Raw genomic sequence first — 19,234 nt, forward strand, 5'->3', positions numbered from 1 at the left:
GCAGGCAGGCCGGCAGGGGATGGGGGGGGGGGGGGAAGGAGCCACTGCCGTGCAGGGCAGGCCGGGCATCACTGATCTGGTGGCCTTGCTGGCCCCTGCATTTCTCTTGATCTGAGGGGCCTGGGGTAAGCAAGCCTCTTCAAGGCCTGGCTGGCAGCCCAGGTTCAGAACCCTCAGCCACCTGGCAGCCCAACTCTATGCGCCCCCCCACCCCTCACACACACACACACGGGCGATGGGTCAGCGGAGGATGGAGCCTCATGGCCATGAGGACCTCAGGCGTCTGGCCGAGCCCTGGGCTGCAGATCACAGCAGTGGGACCCACACTGGCTGTGGGCTCTGCTGGGCCCCCGAGGGCCCTGGTGCTGTGGCGGGGCAGGCTCTCCAGATCCAGATCCCAGTGTGCGGCAGCGGGTGCCGTGCCAGGGCCGGTCAGCCGAGCCTCACGTGACCTGTGCCTCTGACGAGGTCCTACCAGACACACACGCACCTATGTATATGTTTATATATATATATATATATATGTATATATATATAAAAGATTATTTAACAGTTAAATACATTCCGTCGCGAGTCACTCGGGACAGACGCTGGCCCGACGCGCGCAGGGCTGGCCGGGCGCGCGGGCTGCGGCTCTCAGTCACAGAGCGTGGGCGCGGGGCTCGCCGTGGGTGGTGCTCCTGGCGAGCGGCGGGGCGCTCTGCGGGCGGGCGCCTCACTGCGCAGGCACCTCGTACTTGAAGATGACGCTGAAGAGCCGGCCGCCCAGGCGCTCGGCCAGCCAGGCGTTCTTCACCACGGCCAGCTTCAGGCTCTCGCAGCGCAGCGCCGCGTGGTAGTTGGTGTGAACCGCTCGGCCCATGCCCTCGATGACCACCAGGTCGGCCCCGCGCTCCCGCACCAGCACGGCCAGCCCCTGGTCCAGGCGGCTTTGAGGGGAAGCAGCAGCATTAGTGAGAGGCGGCACGTGGGAAACGCGTGCGGGTGGCGCTTCTCTAGGAGGCGGTGGCCGGCAGGGACATGGGGGGAGGAGGGGCTCCGAGCTCCGCTCGCGGCTAATGGGGCCTGTCTGCCAGGGTCAGCTTCCTGGCAGCTGCCTTGACCCCCAAGGCCTGGGTGGGCTGCCCGGGCGCTCCTGTGGTCACCCCAGCTCCTTCCCAGAGAAGCCTACATCCTCATCCAGTTGCCAGTCATGTGAGAGGCACTGAGCGGAGCCCCACAGGTGCCAGCCTCTAGGCCCCTAGGCCGGGTGGCTTTCCGGGGTCACACACCGCCCCCCCTCGGCCTCCCCGGCCGTGGCGGTGCCGGTTACCTGAGGTCGAGGCACGGGGAGCTGGAGCCCGTCTGCACCAGCAGCAGCTTCTCTTCCTGGAGTGCAGAGCTGCAGAGCACAGGGGGTCAGCACCGGGAGCCCCCTCGGCGACTCCCACGCCCGCGGGTGGGCCCGCCCCGCCCCGCCCCGCCCCGCCCCGCCCCCAACAGGCTGCACATGGCAAGCACCTACTGGACAATGGGGTCCATGGCCGCGATGCGCTCGGCCACAATGAGGGACTCGCCATAGGTGACGTCATTCAGGGCGGGGCCGGAGTTGCATGCCAGGATGACCTGCGGGGACGCGGCCTTTAGCTCTGTGGCTCTGGCCCGGCGTGGACCAGCCCCAATGCGCCCGGCCAGCCCTGGGCAGGTCCCCGATAGCCAGCGGCTGAGGGGCGGGGCTCTCAGCAGCCTGGTCGCTCTGTGGCCTCTGGGAGGGAGCAGAGCCCGGGACAGTGAGCTCGGCGTGCCCTCCAACTCCTCCCAACTCTGCCCACCCCATGGGACAGGTGACGCCCGTCCCCAGGCCCCAGTGAATGGCTTTCCAGAAGGCTGGGTCAGCCCTAGTCTACGGAACTTAGGCCCTGGACTGGAGCTGTGCCACCACAGGTCCAGATCCTTACCCAGCCGAGCCCACACCTACCTGCAGTGACAGCCGCAGGGGCCCTCAGCGGGGCTCGCCCCACCGAGTGGAGGTGCCCGGGGGAAGGGTCCCACCCACACAGCCTGCACACTCACCTCCGTGCCTCTAAAGAGTAGCTCCCTGACAAAGGGGAAGACTCCCAAAATGATGTCTATTCCACTGTTATCTGCGAAAATTAAGGCACATTTATGAGGGGGCCCCTGTAAAACAAAACCAGGACGTTCAGTTGGGAACAGGTGCATCCAAACATTTCACACACCACCACTCCACGCCCCTGCAGGGCCGGGCCGGGGCTCTCGGGTTCCCAGGACACGCAGGCACTGACACGGGCAGTCGCGGGGCCCTATGCTGCTTGTCCCTCTGGGCTGCTAAAAAAAGTCCCAGAGGGCTTTGGTGCAGAGGCCAGCTGACCTGGCTAGGGGTCACTGCGGGCCAAGCAGGGAACAGGGACGTTGTATTTTCTCTGCAGTGTTGGGCCTCACACACGTGCTGGCCAAGCCCTCTACTGTGCCTCCCAGCTCAGGGGCAACTTCTGCCATCAGCTCTACGAGACAAGGCTGTGTGCTCTGACCGCATCCGGGGACATCCGGGGCAGTTCCACCCGTCTCCCGTGGACTGATGACCCCCAGCCTGGCCTTGGCGCTGGCATCTGGGCCCATCTCCCCAGGACAGAGGCGGGAGCAGCCCCACACACCTTTAGTCTCTGCAGCCACTCGCTGTAGGAATCCACCAGCCAGGGCCGTTCTGTGGAAACAGTAACCCAAATAAATGAGTGCGAGGGTGCCCGTTCCGGCGGCTCCTCTCTCCAGGGCGGGACCTCTTGACACCCAGGGTCACAGAGAGCCCGGTGCTGAGGGGGCGTGCCCCCACCCGGCCACTGCCCACGGGCCACCCAGCCACATGCTGAAAATCAGCATGTGTGTACCTTGTAACTTCCTCTTGGCTTCTTCAAACCCAAATCTGGGGTCAGACTCCAGGACACTATGGAGAAAAGAACGAAGTTCCATTCCCACCGGCCAGCGCCTGCCGTGCCACGCGGCCGAGCTTGGTGGGGAGGAGCCTCTCAGGAAACGGTCCTCCGTGTGCGTCTGAAACACCCCCCGGGACAGGCCTGTGACCCCGGCAGAGGCTGGGGCCGGGGGGCGTGCCGTTTCCCTGTGGCCACCCGGTGGGGCGAGGGCCGGGAATGCCACTTCTCCAGCACAAACACGGCTTCCTCTGAAGCTGCCCGCCACGAGGAGCCCGGGGGAGGTGCCGAGGCGGCCGACACACAGGCACTGAGCCACTCTGCACAGCACCTTTCTCGCGATGGGCATGAGCCGTCGCGGCCCCATGTGTGTGACTGCCGCAAACGTCCCCGCCAACGTCAAGTCCGTAGCCCACGCCCCCCTGCGACCCTCCCTCTCAGGGAGGTGCGCCTGGCCTCAGGCAGGGCCGGAGCAGCACGGGCACCCTGCAGTCCTGTCTGCCGTCCCGGCCGCTGCAGCTGGGCCAGGCCAGACAGCCTGTCGGGGGACGGACACTCATGTGCTCCGGATCAAAGGAAGGGGCTGGGCCAGGGGGGCCCTGGACACCTACTCAGACACGGCCTTGGCTCCCCAGTCGAAGACGTTCCCAGCCAGGAGTCCCTTCACCAGGGCCAGCTGCCGCTCCTCCCAGCCCAGCGCGTCCAGTGAGCGCGTCACGCTCTGAAAGCACTTCAGTGCCAGGCCGTTTTCTTGCTGCTTCACCTGCAGAGAAGCCAGCCCTCCATGACAGCCAGGTCAAGACCTAAGCTGAGGACCCAAGGGTGCTCGCTGAGGGGGACGCACAAGCCTAAAGTGCCATCTGACACAAGGCACACCTGGGTGGGGCGGGGAGGGGGCCAGGTGTGGGAAGTGGCAGGAGCCGGGGTCCCCCAGGCAGCGGGGCAGGGGCAGGCGGGGGAGCAGTGAGGCTCTGGCCTGGGTGCAGGAGTCAGAGCGGCCATCTCCTCACAGGGTGCGTGCCTGGGGCACGCGGTCCCACCCGGTCCATGGGCTCCCTCCCTCAGACAGGCGGCCGCGCCTCTGGTGGCCCTCACACATCCCCACCCCCCCTGGCCCCCGCAGCCACTTGGCTGCGCACAGGATCTGAGGGGGCTGACGTGCAGGCCTGGCTAATGTGTCTGACTGAGCCCTGTGGCCAGTACGAGCTCACGGCCATGACAGGACCCGAGAGCCCGGTCTCAGGGCAGAACACGCTTGCCGCTCTGTCCCCACCTGGCCTTCGCTGATGGAGACCTGGAGAGGGCCTGCCGCGGCTGCGGGCTCACCTTGGAGTAGGGGTCCGGGAAGCTGAACTCGTTCAGACAGTGCTCCCTGGTGTCCAGCAGGCTGCGCACAGTCAGTGTCCCGTAAGCACTGGGGGTGGAACCGGGACAGAGCGGGGCTGAGCGGGGCACTCCCCCACCGCGAGGCCAGGGGGAGCCCCACAGAGGTGTCCTGGGGTGCTGGCCGGGCACACGGCACTCACAAGGGCTGCTGCCGCAGCGTCTGCAGCTTGCTCCAGTACTTCTGCCGGAACTTCTCCGCCCTCTCCACCGCGTCCACAGACTCGGGCTGGCTGGCTACAGCTCGCTTCACCACCTACCACACAGCCGGGCGGTCAGGGGCTCCCAGGCCCACCCTGGGCACGTTCCCTACAGGCCCCCACGGCCGGGCTGCCCCCCCCCCCGCCGGCAGGACAGCAGGCTCTGTGGAAGCACTGGTGGCACTGGTGACAAGGCCATCTGCCTAGTGTTTCACTGTGGGTAGGGCCTGTCCTGCGCCATTCTCCCGTGTCTACTGTGCGAGACGGAGGCGGGCTCTCCCCTGCGCCCTCCTGCCAACTGTGAGGTCCGAGGCTCACACGTGAGCTGCTCAAGGGCCAGGGCAGAGACCAGCAGAAGCGGGAGCTCCTACCACAGCGCCAGAGCACAGCGGGGCCATGCCTCCAGCCACAGCCCAAGAGCTAGGCCCAGCGTTACCACCAATGTTGGCTACGGAGAGGTGGGGAAACACTCCGCCCCATCTCCTGGGCCTCACCCCAACAAGGCCATGACCTGGGGGTTGGACAGAGCAGACTCGCCCCCAGCAGAGGCGGACGCAGTCGGTGTGAACAGACACCTGGGAAGGGGTGTGTCTGAGGACAGTGGGTCGTGGCTGGAGGTGGGCCTTAAAAAGGGTGGTGGGCTGGCTTGAAGGGGGTCTTAGACGCTTTTGCCCTGGCCCTTCCCTGCCTCTCCCTCTGTGCTTCCTGGCAATAAATCTTCCTTTTTGTTCCTGCCAGATACTCCGTCACAGTGCGAAGCCGCTGCATCCTGTTTCCGGAAGCAGGGACACAGTGGGGTGGCTGGGTCCCCCAAGGCCCGCCGGCTGGGCAGGAGGCTCAGCAGAAGCAGGCCGGCGGCTGCCGAGCACAACTTTGTCTGCAGCAGCTGTGGCTTTGAGATGCCCAGCCGCGGGCGGGCAGCGGAGCCTAGAGGAGCGGACTGGCCAGCATCCAGGCCCCCGCCCCACTCCGGCTTTTCTGCTGTGCAGCTGGGAGCTGCCTTGTGCCCAAGAGCAGAATCGCCCTTCCTGGACTTAAACCCAGCTTGCGTGGCTTTGGAAAACCCCTCCCTGCCTTCCACCTTGTCTTCACCCTGCGACTCCTCAGAGGGCTGGAGCCAGCTGCTTCTGGGACTGGGCACCTGGAGCCCTGGGTGCCCACACAGGTTCCCCCTGGGCCCAGACCCTCACCCCATCCAGGGCTTCCTCAAAGCAGGTCAGCCAGTACTTGCGGGCCAGGGCGTCGTCAGTGAGGTCCACGGTGTCGGGCACATAGGAGGACGGGTCCTGAAGGAGGGGAAGGCTGACCAGGGGCCTCTCCAGGCGGTCCATCTCCAGCAGGTCGAACTGGGAAGCCAAGGAGTAGCAACCGTCTGCTTTCAGAAAGAACTGACCAGGGCTGGGAAGGTGGCTCAGTGGTAGAGCGCTTGCCTCGAATGCATGAGGCCTGGGTTTGATTTCTCTGCACCACGTAAGCGGAAAAAGCCAAAAGTGGGGCTGAGGCTCAAGTGGCAGAGTGTTAGTCTACAGCTGAAGAGCTGACGGACAGCGCCCAGCCCAGAGTTCAGGCCCCACAACAACAACAACAAAAAAGACAGAAAGAACTGACAGCTGTAAGCTTTGCGCTCTACAGGGGCAGGTGACAGTCCCCTTCGTCTCTACGCACAACCCTCGACTCGCCTTCCTAGAACCGCGTGGACACTCCTTGGACTTGTCGTCTGGCCTGGCGGGGGTGGGTCTACACCTCAAGGTTTCCAATCTGTCCCGCCAGCGCGCCACGTTGCCGTCCCTTAGCACCACCCCACTTCCGCAGCACCGAGGACTCCTCAGTGACCCCACTGTCCCCGTGTCCCCTCACTCCACCTCCTCCTGACCCAGTGTCCCCGTGTCCCCTCACTCCACCTCCTCCTGACCCAGTGTCCCCGTGTCCCCTCACGCCATCTCCTCCTGACCCAGTGTCCCCCCGTGTCCCCTCACTCCATCTCCTCCTGACCCAGTGTCCCCTCACTCCATCTCCTCCTGACCCAGTGTCCCCGTGTCCCCTCACTCCATCTCCTCCTGACCCAGTGTCCCCCCGTGTCCCCTCACTCCATCTCCTCCTGACCCAGTGTCCCCCCGTGTCCCCTCACTCCACCTCCTCCTGACCCAGTGTCCCCCCGTGTCCCCTCACTCCATCTCCTCCTGACCCAGTGTCCCCATGTCCCCTCACTCCATCTCCTCCTGACCCAGTGTCCCCGTGTCCCCTCACTCCACCTCCTCCTGACCCAGTGTCCCCTCACTCCATCTCCTCCTGACCCACTGTCCCCGTGTCCCCTCACGCCACCTCCTCCTGACCCAGTGTCCCCCCGTGTCCCCTCACTCCACCTCCTCCTGACCCAGTGTCCCCATGTCCCCTCACTCCATCTCCTCCTGACCCACTGTCCCCGTGTCCCCTCACTCTGCCTCCTCCTGACCCAGTGTCCCCGTGTCCCCTCACATCATCTCCTCCTGACCCAGTGTCCCCATGTTCCCTCACGCCATCTCCTCCTGAGCCAGTGTCCCCCCATGTCCCCTCACTCCATCTCCTCCTGACCCACTGTCCCCGAGTCCCCTCACTCCATCGCCTCCTGACCCAGTGTCCCCGTGTCCCTCACTCCATCTCCTCCTGACCCAGTGTCCCCGTGTCCCCACGCCACCTCCTCCCGACACGCAGTCTCCTGGGCTGCCTGTCTCGGGGTGCCGTCCCTCAGTCTCGTTGGGCAGTGCCCTGGCTCCACATCCATCCTTCCACAAAGGGCTGCCAGACTGCCCAGCACATACCGGCCCTCAGCTCACTTAGCTGCGTCCATGGCCATCTGTACGCCCCAGTCACTGGCAGCGAGCACGTGAGCATGTCAGAAGTGAGCACCCGCACTGGAGTGCAGGTGTCCTGGTCCAGAGGAACCATCAAAAGGACACAGCAAGCCGGGCGCTGATGGCTCACGCCTGTCATCCTAACTACTCAGGAGACTGAGATCTGAGGATCACAGTTCAAAGCCAGCTAGGGCAAAAAAGTCCATGAGACTCCAATTAACCACTAGAAAACCGGAAGTGGCGCTGTGGCTCAAGCGGTAGAGCGCTCGCCTTGAGCTGAAGAGCTGAGGGACAGCGCCCAGGCCCAGAGCTCAAGCCTCATGACCCCCGCCCCCCCCCCCACACACAAAGGGACACAGCCCAGCCCAAAGTGACCTCTACCAGGGACAACCTTGCCTTGCCCTTGGCAACTATCAGGGACATCATACACCTGGACCCAGGCTCCCCTTTACCAGGGTGTGTGGGCCTGTACTGAGGGGCAGAGCAAGGCCGCCTGGACAGTGAGACCGGAAGGACGAGACACCTGCCCCAGATGGCAGGGAATGAACCAACTGGGGAAAGGGGTGCAGAGGCTGCCACCAGTTTCCTAGCTTTCCTCCTGCTTGGCACAAGTGGCCTTCAGTGCCACCCAGTCTTCCTGGCAAAAGGAAGCTTCAAGAAACTTTGGTTCTGGCTCTTCTGGAAGCAACCACCCCAAAAATGTCAGACATGTGCCCATCTGTCAGCAGGACACATCACCAGCCCAAGAGCAGGGCATCAGCCGGGCTCCTGGCGCTCCTGGGAAGTCCTTGTGCCCACCTCGCTTACTTTGGGGCAGGCATCGCAGTGCACTCCATGAATGAGGCGCTCGGGCAGAGACCCTGAGCACAGTCTCCACCTGTACCCAGCCCAGAAAGGATATATGTGCAACACACATGGGCCGCCCGAGCACCAGGAGGCCTGCCCTCACCCCAACCAGGAAGAGAAGACGTGCCTCTGCATCCTGAGATAGCGTGTCTTCTAGGAGAGCCTTGGACCTGCGTGTCCTGGGATGGCCTTGGACCTGTGTGTCCTGGGATAGCCTTGGACCTGTGTGTCCTGGCATGGCCTAGGATCTGTGTGTCCTGGGATAGCCTTGGACCTGCGTGTCCTGGGATGGCCTTGGACCTGTGTGTCCTGGCATGGCCTAGGATCTGCGTGTCCTGGGATAGCCTTGGACCTGTCTGTCCTGGGATGGCCTTGGACCTGTCTGTCCTGGGATAGCCTTGGGCCTGCGTGTCCTGGGATGGCCTTGGACCTGTGTGTCCTGGCATGGCCTAGGATCTGCGTGTCCTGGGATAGCCTTGGACCTGTGTGTCCTGGGATAGCCTGGTACCTATGCGTGCTGTTCGGCCACCCTGGCCTTTACAAGGCCTGTCCAATGTGTACAGTGAGTACAGAAGTCACGTGCCAACCCCAGCACATCACCAGGGAAGCTCAGAGCCTGCGGGGTGACAAGCCCTGCCAAGCAGATCCCTGGCTGGCGGGGGGGGGGGGGGGGGGCCCTCAGCAGGCCTCACACAGGTGCAACGTGCTCAGCTCACCTCCCGCCAGAGCACAAGCCCAGACACAAAGGGCCTCGTCCACACGGGGAACAACAGACTTCCTGAAGTACAGGACGGAACAGGGACGAAGGGCAGGTGCCCAGCGCTGTGCAGGCAGTGCTGGGAGCCCGGGCCCCGCCTTGGGGAGAGGCCCTGGCTCTGGGAAGCCAGCCCCGGCGCTCCCTGGGGTGCAGACAGGCGAGGGGTCGCGGCCGCAGGGGCGGGCGGCGGCTACTCACCATGCCGCTCCTGGTCCGCTGCGCCAGGCAGAGCTCGGGCGCCGTGCTCATCAGCCCCGAGCTGCCTGCGTAGTTCTCGCCCCAGCTGTACTGGTTAGGATCTGGAAAAACGAGAAGCCGTCACCGTGTCAGCCTGGCCCTTGATTCAAAAGGGGAAAGTGGGGGAGGAAAAGGGATAAAATCACTTATTAAATACTAGAAATACCCATTCTTGAGGCGTGCTGAGGCCTGCCGCTCCCGCCCCCCCCCGGCCCGGCTCCCCGGACAGCCGCGAGCGCAGGCCCAGCCTACGTGACTGCCACCGCTCAGAGGCGCGCGCGCGCACGGCCACACTCTACTTACTGTCCTGCTCGGCTCCTTTTAAAAATGCCCCGATGGCGCCCAGGTAGCCCTCGTGTCTCAGGAACAGCGCCTGAACTTCTCCCTGCCACAGCCAAGCCCACAAGCAGCAATCAGTGTCTGGTCAGCACTGTTCTACACCAGCCGCGCCTGAGGCCCCAACTTCTGCTCACAACTTCATGCCACCCGGGGACCGGAGGACCCAAGTGCCAGGGAGCAGCCCGTGGCCTCCGGGACGCAAGGGTGGTCCTGTGCGGAGACAGTGTCCTCCAGGAAGCCGCCCCACCAGCCGCCCTGGGCGATGCGCTCGTCAGTGACTAAGCCCTGGAGTGCCTGTGCCTGGCAGCAGTCTCACACTGCTGAATGGCAGAATGCCTGCAACTGGCTAGAGAGCAGGGCCAGGCCGGGTGGGCGGGTCTGGGTCTCCCGGGGGGCTGTCCGGGCCCCGGGGAGCCCAGCTGCAAGGGGTGGCGGATGTGGCCCCATCCCGGTGCCTCCAGTGTCTCCGTGCCCCGTGGCCAGCTACAGCCCTGGTCAGCACGCCGGTCCTCCTGGATGGTCAGCGGGCGGTCACCTTGGAGAAGAAGTTGATGCTGTAGGTGATGGTGCGCATGGTCGCAGGGTGGCCACGGATGAAGAAGCCCCCGAAGTACACCCTGTCCAGGCCATGGAGCGTGGCGTGGAGGCAGGCGAGCTGCCCGATGTCGTTGCTGATCATGTGCAGCAGGCTCTTGGCCATGTCCTCTTTGGAGAACTCTGAGGAGCAGGAAAACAGAGCGGGCGTGAGGGGGCGATGTCAGACAGGTTATGCGCGTGTGACATGGGACCGGGCTCTGCTGCACCAGGCTTTGTTTTCAAGGAGGAAAATCCCACCCAGCCCGCTTCTCCTGACTCGCACTTCCTTGGGAACGTGTTAATGTTCCGGGAGCGCTGGCCAGGCCTGCGGCGAGCGGGAGCCGTGGGCGCGCGCCGCTCTGCAAGCCCAGTCTCTCCACCCCGGTGGCAGCGGCCAGGCAGGTACCTCTGTCAGCCGTGGCCGACTTCCCAAAGCTGCTGGCGATGAGGTTGCCACTCAGCCCCAGGGTCTGGTGGGCGCCGCCGTAGATGTCTTGCACCAGCATGTCCACGTTGGCGTGCTGGCCTTTGGAGGCCAGGTGCAGCAGCTCATCAAACTTCTGCAGGGGCAAAGCGGGGTGGTGACGGCCCCGCAGCTGGCGGGGTCCATGCTACCCTGGAAACCAACTTGCTAAAGGAACACAAAAAGCTCCCCTCAGCACCCCGGATCAGAGGCAAAGGAAAATCGGAGGCCACAGACCACCTCACTGGTTCTGCTCTGGCAATCTACACCGCCCCCCAAACCCTCCAGCTCAGCTGGGGAGTCCGGAGCCCATACGGTGTCAGGACGACAGGCCCTTTACAGCCTTCCAGCCACAGACCTTCCTGCAAAGGGGCAGGAAGCGGAGGTCTCCACAGGCCAGCATACCTTTGTTTTGGTGAGCAGAGCCCCAAGGCCCCAGAAGGTGCCGCCTCCGATGGAGCTCCCGCCAACCCATTCAAACCGGTCCTCTGTCTCCACCTGGGACAGAGCGAGGGTGGATAAGTCAGCCACAAAGGCCACCTCGGCCAGGGCTGTTCCCGTCCACTCCCGAGAGCAGCTACAGGGGTGTGGCCACAACACCGGCAGCAGGGCCTGCTCACCCCTCTGCCATCGGCTCCGTGAGCCTGGGCACCGCCTCTGTGACACGTGTCAGGTTTGGCCCTGTGCCCAGCACTGGCTCCAACATAGGGGACAACGAGTGGCCACTGAGTCACTGGCTCAGAGTTCTGAGAAGTTGAGACCCACCTTCACGATGGAGACTCCAGAGCCAATGTTGACCAGAAGGTACGGGAAGATGTTGGGGTGATTTGTCTGGAACCGGAACTCGGGGTTGGAGTCTTTCTGATACATGAAGGCCTCGTGTGGGATGTTCTTCAACACGAAGTTGCAGCCCTTTATCAAGCAGGTCATCACGTCTTCCTTGTCCACTCTGGAAAGAAAGAGCCGGCCACGTGGAGCAGTCCCAGCCCAGAGGGCACTAACTGTGGTGTGCTTGCCAGGCCACGGCACAGAGCTGCTCGGCTGTGCCCTGAGCTCCAACCCGGAGACGCTGCCAAGCTTCAGCTTCTCAGTCTGACAGACAGATCTGCTTTCCAGCGTCCACGCGTAAAGGCAGGAACTGCAACAGGGAGCCCAGCTGCCCAGGGCCACACCACACCCATCGGAGCCACCAGGGGGCTGGGGCTCTTCTCCTGGGACCCCTCTCCACTTACTTGAGCTGCAGCTTCTCCTCAATGAGGTCCTTGAACTTGTATGCTCCACCTCCTGTTGCCTGGATGACCTTCGTCTCGGTGTTGACCAGGTGGTCTTTGATGAAGTCCAGGCAGGCTTCGATGTAGGTGTTTTCAAACTTGATGAAATGCAGACGAGCTGTCACCTCTTCCTGAACCGAGATCTCATAGGGGGGCTCATGGTCTGGTTCTGTGTCCTGGAATTCAGCGGGGTGTTGAGAGGACAAGGCCAGGGGGTTCTGAGCACAGCGCTGCCATCTGCCCCAGGTGCCACAGCTCATCAATCACAAAGCATGCAGGTGGGGCCTAAGGCAGAGTCCTAGGAGAGGAGGGAGGGACCCAGGATACCCCGGGGCCTCCGGGAAGCCCTGCGGGAAAGACCTGCCCTAAGGAGCAGGAACTGGGGTGCTCCCACAGAGGGTTGGAAGGGAGACGAAGTGAGGACTCAGGGATGGGTATCAATATTACAATTTCCAGGAGGCCTTAACTCCATTTCCTGAATGGCACGCAAGAAAAATTTCTCTTCTTTTTCCATTTCCCCCTACTTCAACTCGTTATATTAAAATAAAATCCTTGCTAAAGCTTTAAAAGTAAAGAAAACAAACTTCCAGAACAGCCAAGCTGACGTATGTGGGCAGCAGAGAGGCATGGTGGCTCACCTTCCCTGAGTGGTCGAAAGACCGCACCTTGGCCACTTTGTGCTGCACCGTTGAATAGTACGCCAGCTTGGTCAAGGACCCACCTACAAGAGGAAGACAGACCGCGCAAAAATCAGAACCAAGATGGAGGAGGCCTGGAAACTGTCCTCCTCAAGCTCTCTGGGGAATGCCAGGGCTGTAGGAACAGCCTTACCCGGGGGACTGTGACCTCCATGGACAAGGCATTCGGTGCTATGTGAACTTAAAACCCGACTGGTACCAGACAGAGGACGGGGACAGGGAACCACCGAGAACAGCGATCCCAGTAGTGTGTGGTCTCTGACGAAGAATTCAAAGATTCCTTTCTGTACACTCTGATCACTAACAGAGGAACAGTGCCATCCGGCATCCGGTGCACTCGACTGTCATTTAAGAAAATTCCATTTCACGTTCTGATCTTGATAGTGGCCCAAGGAAATGAGTTGATGCACCCAGGTTTTCACTTGAACAAGCTGGCTTCCCGTCGGCATAAGGAACACACACCACATCTCCTCATGGCTGGTGGGTGGTTTTCAATATCTAAGGCAGGGACCAGGGCCAGAAAGAACCTCCCGGCTCTTGGGTGCTCGAGTTCAAGTTAGCCCAAGCCCCACAAATGTCCAAAGGAAGTCAGACAGAGGCTTCCAGGCACCAGCCTCTCAATGTCACAGGGGCCCCATGGCCCCGGGGGTATTACACCTAAGTGGATGCTGAGCTCCCAGAAAAGCAAGAAGCCTTTGTTCACCTTAGACATACTTCAGAGAAGATAGTCCCAAAAAGGCACTGCCAAAGACAAGCCACAGCTTGTCGACCCTCCTGAGCAAAGAAAAGGTACAACTGTGTTCAAGGGTTTGAAGGCCCTCGACCGACAAGCAGGAGAAAAAAAAAACCAGAAAGCTCAGCAATACAGAATGACTTCTATAAACGGCTTTTCCTACAGGGCCGGCCAGGATCGTGGTAAGGAAAGAACCCTCTCACCAGGCAAGTGAGAAGGCTACAGTTATTTCTAAATGGTTGCACTGTGCGAAGGTATCACGGGAATATGTGAGAGCAAATACTCGGGTCTGCACACAGATGTGGAAACACCAAAGGTATCCGAAGGCCAAAGTCCTCCTAGTTAGCAAGTTAAAGCCCTCTTCTGAGTGCCAGGGCTGCCAGTCCTGCTGCCAGTCCTGCCTGGTCAGGCTGTGGACCAGCCCATGTCCCGTTAGTGAACATGTCACAGACTTAAGCTCATTCCCTGGCTGTCCTAAGCCCCTGAGCTCTCCTCCCTACCCCCATCCTGGCCCGGCCCCAGAGCAATGCCAAACGCTTCCTGTCCAATCCCCAATCGCCCCCCCCCCACATACACACACTGCACAGGCATAAAGATGGGTTTTAGGAGGCTCCAGAATTACTACAAAGTCCCAAGTCCCAGAATCTGTGTTTTTGGTGTTAAATTTAACCCACACCCCAAATAGGACACCCTGGCATGTGCCTGCATGCACAGTGCTCTGCCCTGAGAAGCCCACCAAGGTAAGGCCGTAGGTACCTACTCCTCCCCCCAGAGGTAGCAGAAAGGGCCGAGGTGCTGGTCCAGTGAGCACGGTGAAGCTGGCAGAAGACAGGCCCTGCACACCCTGGTACAGCCTTCTGTGCCCTGAGGCTGGCACCAATCTAGTGATTACGGGCAAGTCCTGCTAAGTGCAGTGGCCCGAGGGCCTGGGCACTCACACTCCTGTTTGTCAGGCCCCGGGCCGCTCTCCCACCACCTGTCTGGCTCCTTTCAGCTTTGGGCACCAGGCAAGGGCGGGACAACCTGGGGCCCTTTCCTGCCTCACTGCCCCCAGAAATCCAGTCAGGTCACAACCACCGGCATGTTCTGATAAACAAGTCGTCCCTGGGTGCTTCCAGCTTCCAAAGCAGCGCAGCAGCCAGTGCAGCTGACCTGAGGTCGCTATCTGGAAGCGCAGAAGCGCGGAGTGGCCAAGGGCGCGGGCAGTTGTGGTTTCTTGGACCCACAGCCCTGGGTGAGGGAAGAGGAATGGGAGAAGCCTGTGTCTAAGCAGGCTGCTGACAGCACACAGGCTTCGAGGGGGCCGGGGTGGGGCCCCCCAAACAGGAGATGGGGCCCCCACAAAGGAGATGGGGCCCTCCAAGTGGGAGATGGGACCCCAAGCAGTAGATGGGGCCTCCCCCAAGAAGGAGATGGGGCTGTCCAAGTGGGAGATGGGACCCCCAAGCAATAGATTGGACCCCCAAGCAGGAGATGGGGCCCCAAGCAGGAGATGGGACCCCAAGCAGGAGATGAGACCCCCAAGCAGGAGATGGGACCCCAAGCAGGAGATGGACCCCCAAGTGGATGGGACCCCAAGCAGGAGATGGACCTCCAAGCTAAAGGGTGGTTGGGCTCCCATCCAGACGGCGCCACTTCCTAACAGGGGCCTGGACAAGCTCGGGCCCCTTCCGGTGCCTCAGTGTCCCGGGAGTCCACGGGAGGGGCGTGGCCAGGGCGCGGGCGCCCAGGGTCCCCAGAACCTGCCGGCCGCCCCGAGCCCGGGCGGCGCGCCCAGCTGTCAACCGCCGGGGCAGAGTGGTCTCCGAACCGCGGAAGACCCCGGGACCTTGCAGCGGGACCCGCACCGCGGCTCACCGCACCGGACCCGCCACACCGGGACCCGCCACACCGAGACCCGCACCGCGGCCCACCGCACCGGACCCGCCACACCGGGACCCGCACCGCGGCCCACCGCACCGGACCCGCCTCACCGCGGCCCACCGCACCGGACCCGCCTCACCGGGACCCGCACCGCGGCCCACCGCACCGGACCCGCCACACCGGGACCCGCCACACCGGGACCCGCACCAGACCGCATCACCGCGGCCCACCGCCCCGGGACCCGCCCCGGACCCGCCACACCGGGACCCGCCACACCGGGACCCGCACCAGACCCGCATCACCGCGGCCCACCGCCCCGGGACCCGCCCCGGACCCGCCACACCGGGCCGGCACCGGACCCGCCGCCCCGGACCGCACCAGGGCCGCCGCCGCGCCGACTACGAGCCCCGGCGTGCCCCGGTCCGGCCCCCGGGAGCCGCAGCCCCGCCGCCGCCGGGCCGGGCCGCCGGGCCGCGGACTACAAGTCCCGGCGAGGCCGTGCGCGGCCCGCGCCCCGCCCGTCGTCCTTCCCGCCGCGCCCGCCTCGCCGCCGCGCCGGCCCGCGGCCCCCGGCCCCCGGCCACCTATGTCGATGGCGAAGCGCTTGGCGTTCTCCAGGTTGCGGAAGATCTCGTCCGGCGGCAGCGTGATGCTCTTGTCCAGGCTGTCCCCGCTGCTCCCGCCGCCGCTCGCCCCGCACTCCGCCATCTTGGAAGTGCCCGGCGCCTCGTCGGCCATGGAGATCTATGCGCATAGATTTGACTGCTAACCGCCGCGCGCATGCATTATGCTAATGAGCCCGGCCCCGCCCAGGCCCCGCCCCGGGAGGGCGGGGCGGCCCGGGCGCCGGTCCCAGGGGTCCTCCCGAGGCCCGGCCTGCACCCGGGGATGGTTGGGGCTTACCCCAGCCGGCCAGGTGTTAACTGGGAGTGTTCTGGGCCCGCGCAGCCGCGCGCTGGTCGGATGGGAACTTGGCCCTGCGTGCGGCTGCAATGTCCCCTGACCTTCGCGAGGGTGACCCGCCCTCTGCCCCCCCCCACATGTGACCTTCGGTGCTGACAGTCCTGTGCACTCCGTGGAAGCCGAGGTCCCCCTCCCCGGCCTCCTGTGTCCGGGACCAGCAGCAGAGGAAGCTGTGCACGCTGACCGGCGTAGGGAGAAGGAAGCAGAGGCCGCCTAATGCAAGGCAGGGTTTCTGCACGACCCCGGGGGGGGGGGGGGCAAGGCTTGGGGTGAGTAGAGGAAGGCCTGTCCTCGTGGAGGCCCTGGATGCTTTGGGAAGGAACTGAGGGGGGGGGTCAGCACTTGCCTCTGGTGGTCCTGGACAGGTCACTTAAGAGTCTCCTGTCCTCAGCCTCTGTCTGCAAGTTGAGAGTATCACTGTCAGCTGAGCGGGCTCCTGGGAGCGCAGTACTGCCCGGGAGCTCAGGGACCTGGCACGGCTTCCGTGGAGACAGCCAAACAGGTGCTTCCTTCCCAAGGGTGTGTGCTTGCAGGGGAGGGAACCTGCCCCGGGGCAGGCAGGTCTGCTCCCTGGAGCAGAAGGCACCTGGCACTGAGCTGTGCCCTGCCTTCTCTCCATACCCAGAGCCAACTCCCACTCACTCAAATGCTGCTGCTGTGCAATAAACATGTGGGCTGGATCTGCTCACCAGAGACCCCAAGAGGCCACTGGTAGGCCCTGGGCTGGAGGAGTACTCTGAAGAGAGGGGAGGGGGGAAATGCTGGGCGAGGAAGAAACCGGGGTAGGGCCTGGTCCACCTCTGTGACTTGTCCTTCAGAAAATGTGCAGCCATACCCAGCTCCTTCCTACCCCGTGCCCCGTGGATTTCACCTGGGGAGAGACTGTGCCTGGGAGCTGTGGGTCTTGGTTCTTACAGACGTGGCCCACAGGTTTTAGCTTGCCTAAAAATAGGTGTCCTTTCTGAAGCCAAGGATAGCCCCTGGCAAGGTTCATGGCTGGCATTCTGTGGATTAGCACTGACCAAAGCTGGCCAGCCTGGCTTAGTCCAGCAGGTGCCCGGGGGCACCTTGAGGTCACTGTGGTGGGGCAGGAGGAGGGCAGGGAGAGAAGTCTTTTCAAGCTCTCCTTCTGTGTGGCCCAGCTACATCCTTTTTTGTGGAAAGAGGAGATGCACTGTGCCCTTGCCTCCCTCTCGGTAAAGGTAAAGGTCACCTTGCCAGCCCCTCCGAGTCCCCAGTAGGAACCAGTCATCTCCAGTGTGTAGAAAGCGAGAGGCCTCTCTCCGCCCTGCCTTTCCCGCCTCCCTGCTTCCTCCTCAGCCCTTCAAGCAGGGGCACCCCTCCTGGGCCCGTGGGCCCCTGCAGACCCACCCCGTGGCTGCCAAGGACCGACGGACAGACGCAAGGCACACACAGCGGATGTCTTGACAGCTTTTATTAGAAGCCCTTGTGCAGAGCGGTCGGTGGGCTCCCCACGCGATGAAGCGTTCGCCTGCCAAGTCCAGAGTCGTGCCCACACGCGCCCACCCACACGGCAGCGCAGCAGCACCCTGTAAGGATCATAGTGGAGACCCGCCCTTCCCAGACAGCCCAGCCCTGGCGGCCACGCGCTGAGTCCGTTCCTATGAGGACACACCAAGAGTCAGCCTTCACAAAAGGCAAGGCGCCCGCGGCCCTTCCCGCCTGCCCGGCGCGGGCCTGGCAGCCGCGGGCTCGGAGCAAGTCCTCCGCCGGCCGGGGCGCCGCGGGCGCGCCCGACCCTACGAACGTCATAGAACCCGGCGGCCCGGGACTTCGCAGAAGTCAACTGCTCAACCCCGCGGGGTCAGACACTCGGCCGCGGCCGGGCCCAGGGCGCCGGGCCCCGCGCCGCCGCCGCGCGCATTCTCTAAGAATGAGCTCCCCCGCCCGCCGGCCGGCCGGCCCGCGGGGCAGCCCCCCGGGGCGGGGCCGGACGCGCGGGGGGCCCCCCGGCCGGCGGGTCACCAGGGCCGCCAGAGGCCGCGGGCGGGCGGGCGCGGTGCGGCCGCGGCGGCCTTGGCGGAGGCGCGCGCGGGCGGCGGCGCGGCGCCCGGCGCCGGGGGCTCGCTGGCGGGCGCGGCGGGCGCGGCGGGGCGCTGGAAGTGGTAGAGCAGCTTCATCTGCGTGTCGCTGGCGGCGTGCAGCGTCAGGAACTGCACGGCCTCCTGCAGGCACCACGAGTAGCCCTCGCTGAAGTCCTGCTGCAGGCTCTTGGGGCCGGCGGCCGCGGCGAAAGCTGCGGGGAGACGGGGCTGCGTGAGCGGGCGGGGCGGCGGGGCGGCGTGCAGCCCGGGCGCGGGGCGCGGGGTAGGGGGGCGCGGGGCGGCGTGCAGCCTGAGCGCGGGGTAGGGGGGCGCGGGGAGACCGGGCTGCGTGAGCGGGCGGGGCGGCGGGGCGCGGGCGGCGTGCAGCCCGGGCGCGGGGTAGGAGGGCGCGGGGCGGCGTGCAGCCCGGGCGCGGGGCAGGGGGGCGCGGGGCGGCGTGCAGCCCGGGCGCGGGGCAGGGGGGCGCGGGGCGGCGTGCAGCCCGGGCGCGGGGCGCGGGGTAGGGGGGCGCGGGCGGCGTGGAACAGGGCGGTGCGAAGCCCGGCAGCGCGAGCAGGGCGCGGGGCGCGCGGCTCACCTTTGCTGTGCTTCAGGTAGCTGACAGCCATCTCCAGGATGTCCGCCTTCTCCAGCTTGGAGTTGGGCTGGTGCCGCGCGAACTCCTGCTCCAGAAGCAGCTTCAGCTGCTCGATGCTGCTGTTGATGCGATCCCGGCGCATCTTCTCCACCACCGGCTTCCGCAGCTGCGGGAGGGGGGGCGTCAGGCGGGCGGCGCGGGGGCCGGGGCCCGGGGGCCGCGCGTCGGGCGGGCGGGGACTTACTCGGTTCTTCTCCTTGGGGCTGAGCATCTCCACCGCCACGGTGCTGGGGGCCATGCCTGGCGCGGGCGGGCGGGCGGGCGGGCGGGCGCGGGGCGGAGCGGGCGGGCCGGCGTCCCGGGCTGGCGCAGCCGCGGCCCCGCGCGCCCGGCCCTTTATAGGCGCGGGCGGAGGCGCCGGCGCCTGGGGCCCGGGCGCCGCGGCCGTTCCCACACTCGGCGGCCAATGGCGGCGCGGGCCGCACAAAGGCGCCGGCCCATTAGCGC

General features: G+C 64.6%; 2 protein-coding genes across 2 annotated transcripts; both read right to left on the bottom strand.

The window, feature by feature from the left end:
* Positions 1-530: 530 nt before the first annotated feature.
* On the bottom strand, positions 531-15,886 carry Pank4 (pantothenate kinase 4 (inactive)). Its single transcript, XM_070037161.1, has 19 exons — positions 15,706-15,886; positions 12,466-12,548; positions 11,789-12,003; positions 11,322-11,505; positions 10,962-11,054; positions 10,500-10,653; positions 10,053-10,234; positions 9,482-9,563; positions 9,140-9,240; positions 5,698-5,853; positions 4,451-4,563; positions 4,251-4,338; positions 3,536-3,687; positions 2,883-2,938; positions 2,652-2,701; positions 2,053-2,157; positions 1,505-1,605; positions 1,313-1,381; positions 531-929 (listed from the first exon to the last, which is right to left on the bottom strand). The coding sequence occupies exons 1-19, from the start codon at positions 15,857-15,859 to the stop codon at positions 716-718; spliced, it is 2,352 nt and encodes a 783-aa protein (XP_069893262.1). The 5' UTR covers positions 15,860-15,886; the 3' UTR covers positions 531-715.
* A 2,180-nt stretch (positions 15,887-18,066) lies between these two features.
* Hes5 (hes family bHLH transcription factor 5) lies at positions 18,067-19,025 on the bottom strand. The gene is made up of 3 exons (XM_070036930.1): positions 18,972-19,025; positions 18,728-18,893; positions 18,067-18,341 (listed from the first exon to the last, which is right to left on the bottom strand). The coding sequence occupies exons 1-3, from the start codon at positions 19,023-19,025 to the stop codon at positions 18,067-18,069; spliced, it is 495 nt and encodes a 164-aa protein (XP_069893031.1).
* Positions 19,026-19,234: the final 209 nt, after the last annotated feature.

Source organism: Dipodomys merriami, unplaced genomic scaffold, assembly GCF_024711535.1.
Source record: "Dipodomys merriami isolate MVZ:Mamm:240054 unplaced genomic scaffold, mDipMer1.0.p SCAF_28, whole genome shotgun sequence".
Lineage (NCBI taxonomy): Eukaryota > Metazoa > Chordata > Mammalia > Rodentia > Heteromyidae > Dipodomys > Dipodomys merriami.

What these genes read in the sequence shown, in the direction of transcription:
- Pank4 (XM_070037161.1), bottom strand. Translation starts at nt 15,859, where the DNA reads ATGGCCGACGAGGCGCCGGGCACTTCCAAGATGGCGGAGTGCGGGGCG. An exon ending in CTCTGCTCACCAAAACAAAG is followed by an intron (nt 10,654 to 10,961) that starts GTATGCTGGCCT and finishes TTGCCCCTGCAG; the next exon opens with AAGTTTGATGAGCTGCTGCA. An exon ending in GTCGGCCACGGCTGACAGAG is followed by an intron (nt 10,235 to 10,499) that starts GTACCTGCCTGG and finishes CCTGCTCCTCAG; the next exon opens with AGTTCTCCAAAGAGGACATG.
- Hes5 (XM_070036930.1), bottom strand. Translation starts at nt 19,025, where the DNA reads ATGGCCCCCAGCACCGTGGCGGTGGAGATGCTCAGCCCCAAGGAGAAG. An exon ending in GCCCCAAGGAGAAGAACCGA is followed by an intron (nt 18,894 to 18,971) that starts GTAAGTCCCCGC and finishes CCCCTCCCGCAG; the next exon opens with CTGCGGAAGCCGGTGGTGGA. An exon ending in CTACCTGAAGCACAGCAAAG is followed by an intron (nt 18,342 to 18,727) that starts GTGAGCCGCGCG and finishes GTCTCCCCGCAG; the next exon opens with CTTTCGCCGCGGCCGCCGGC.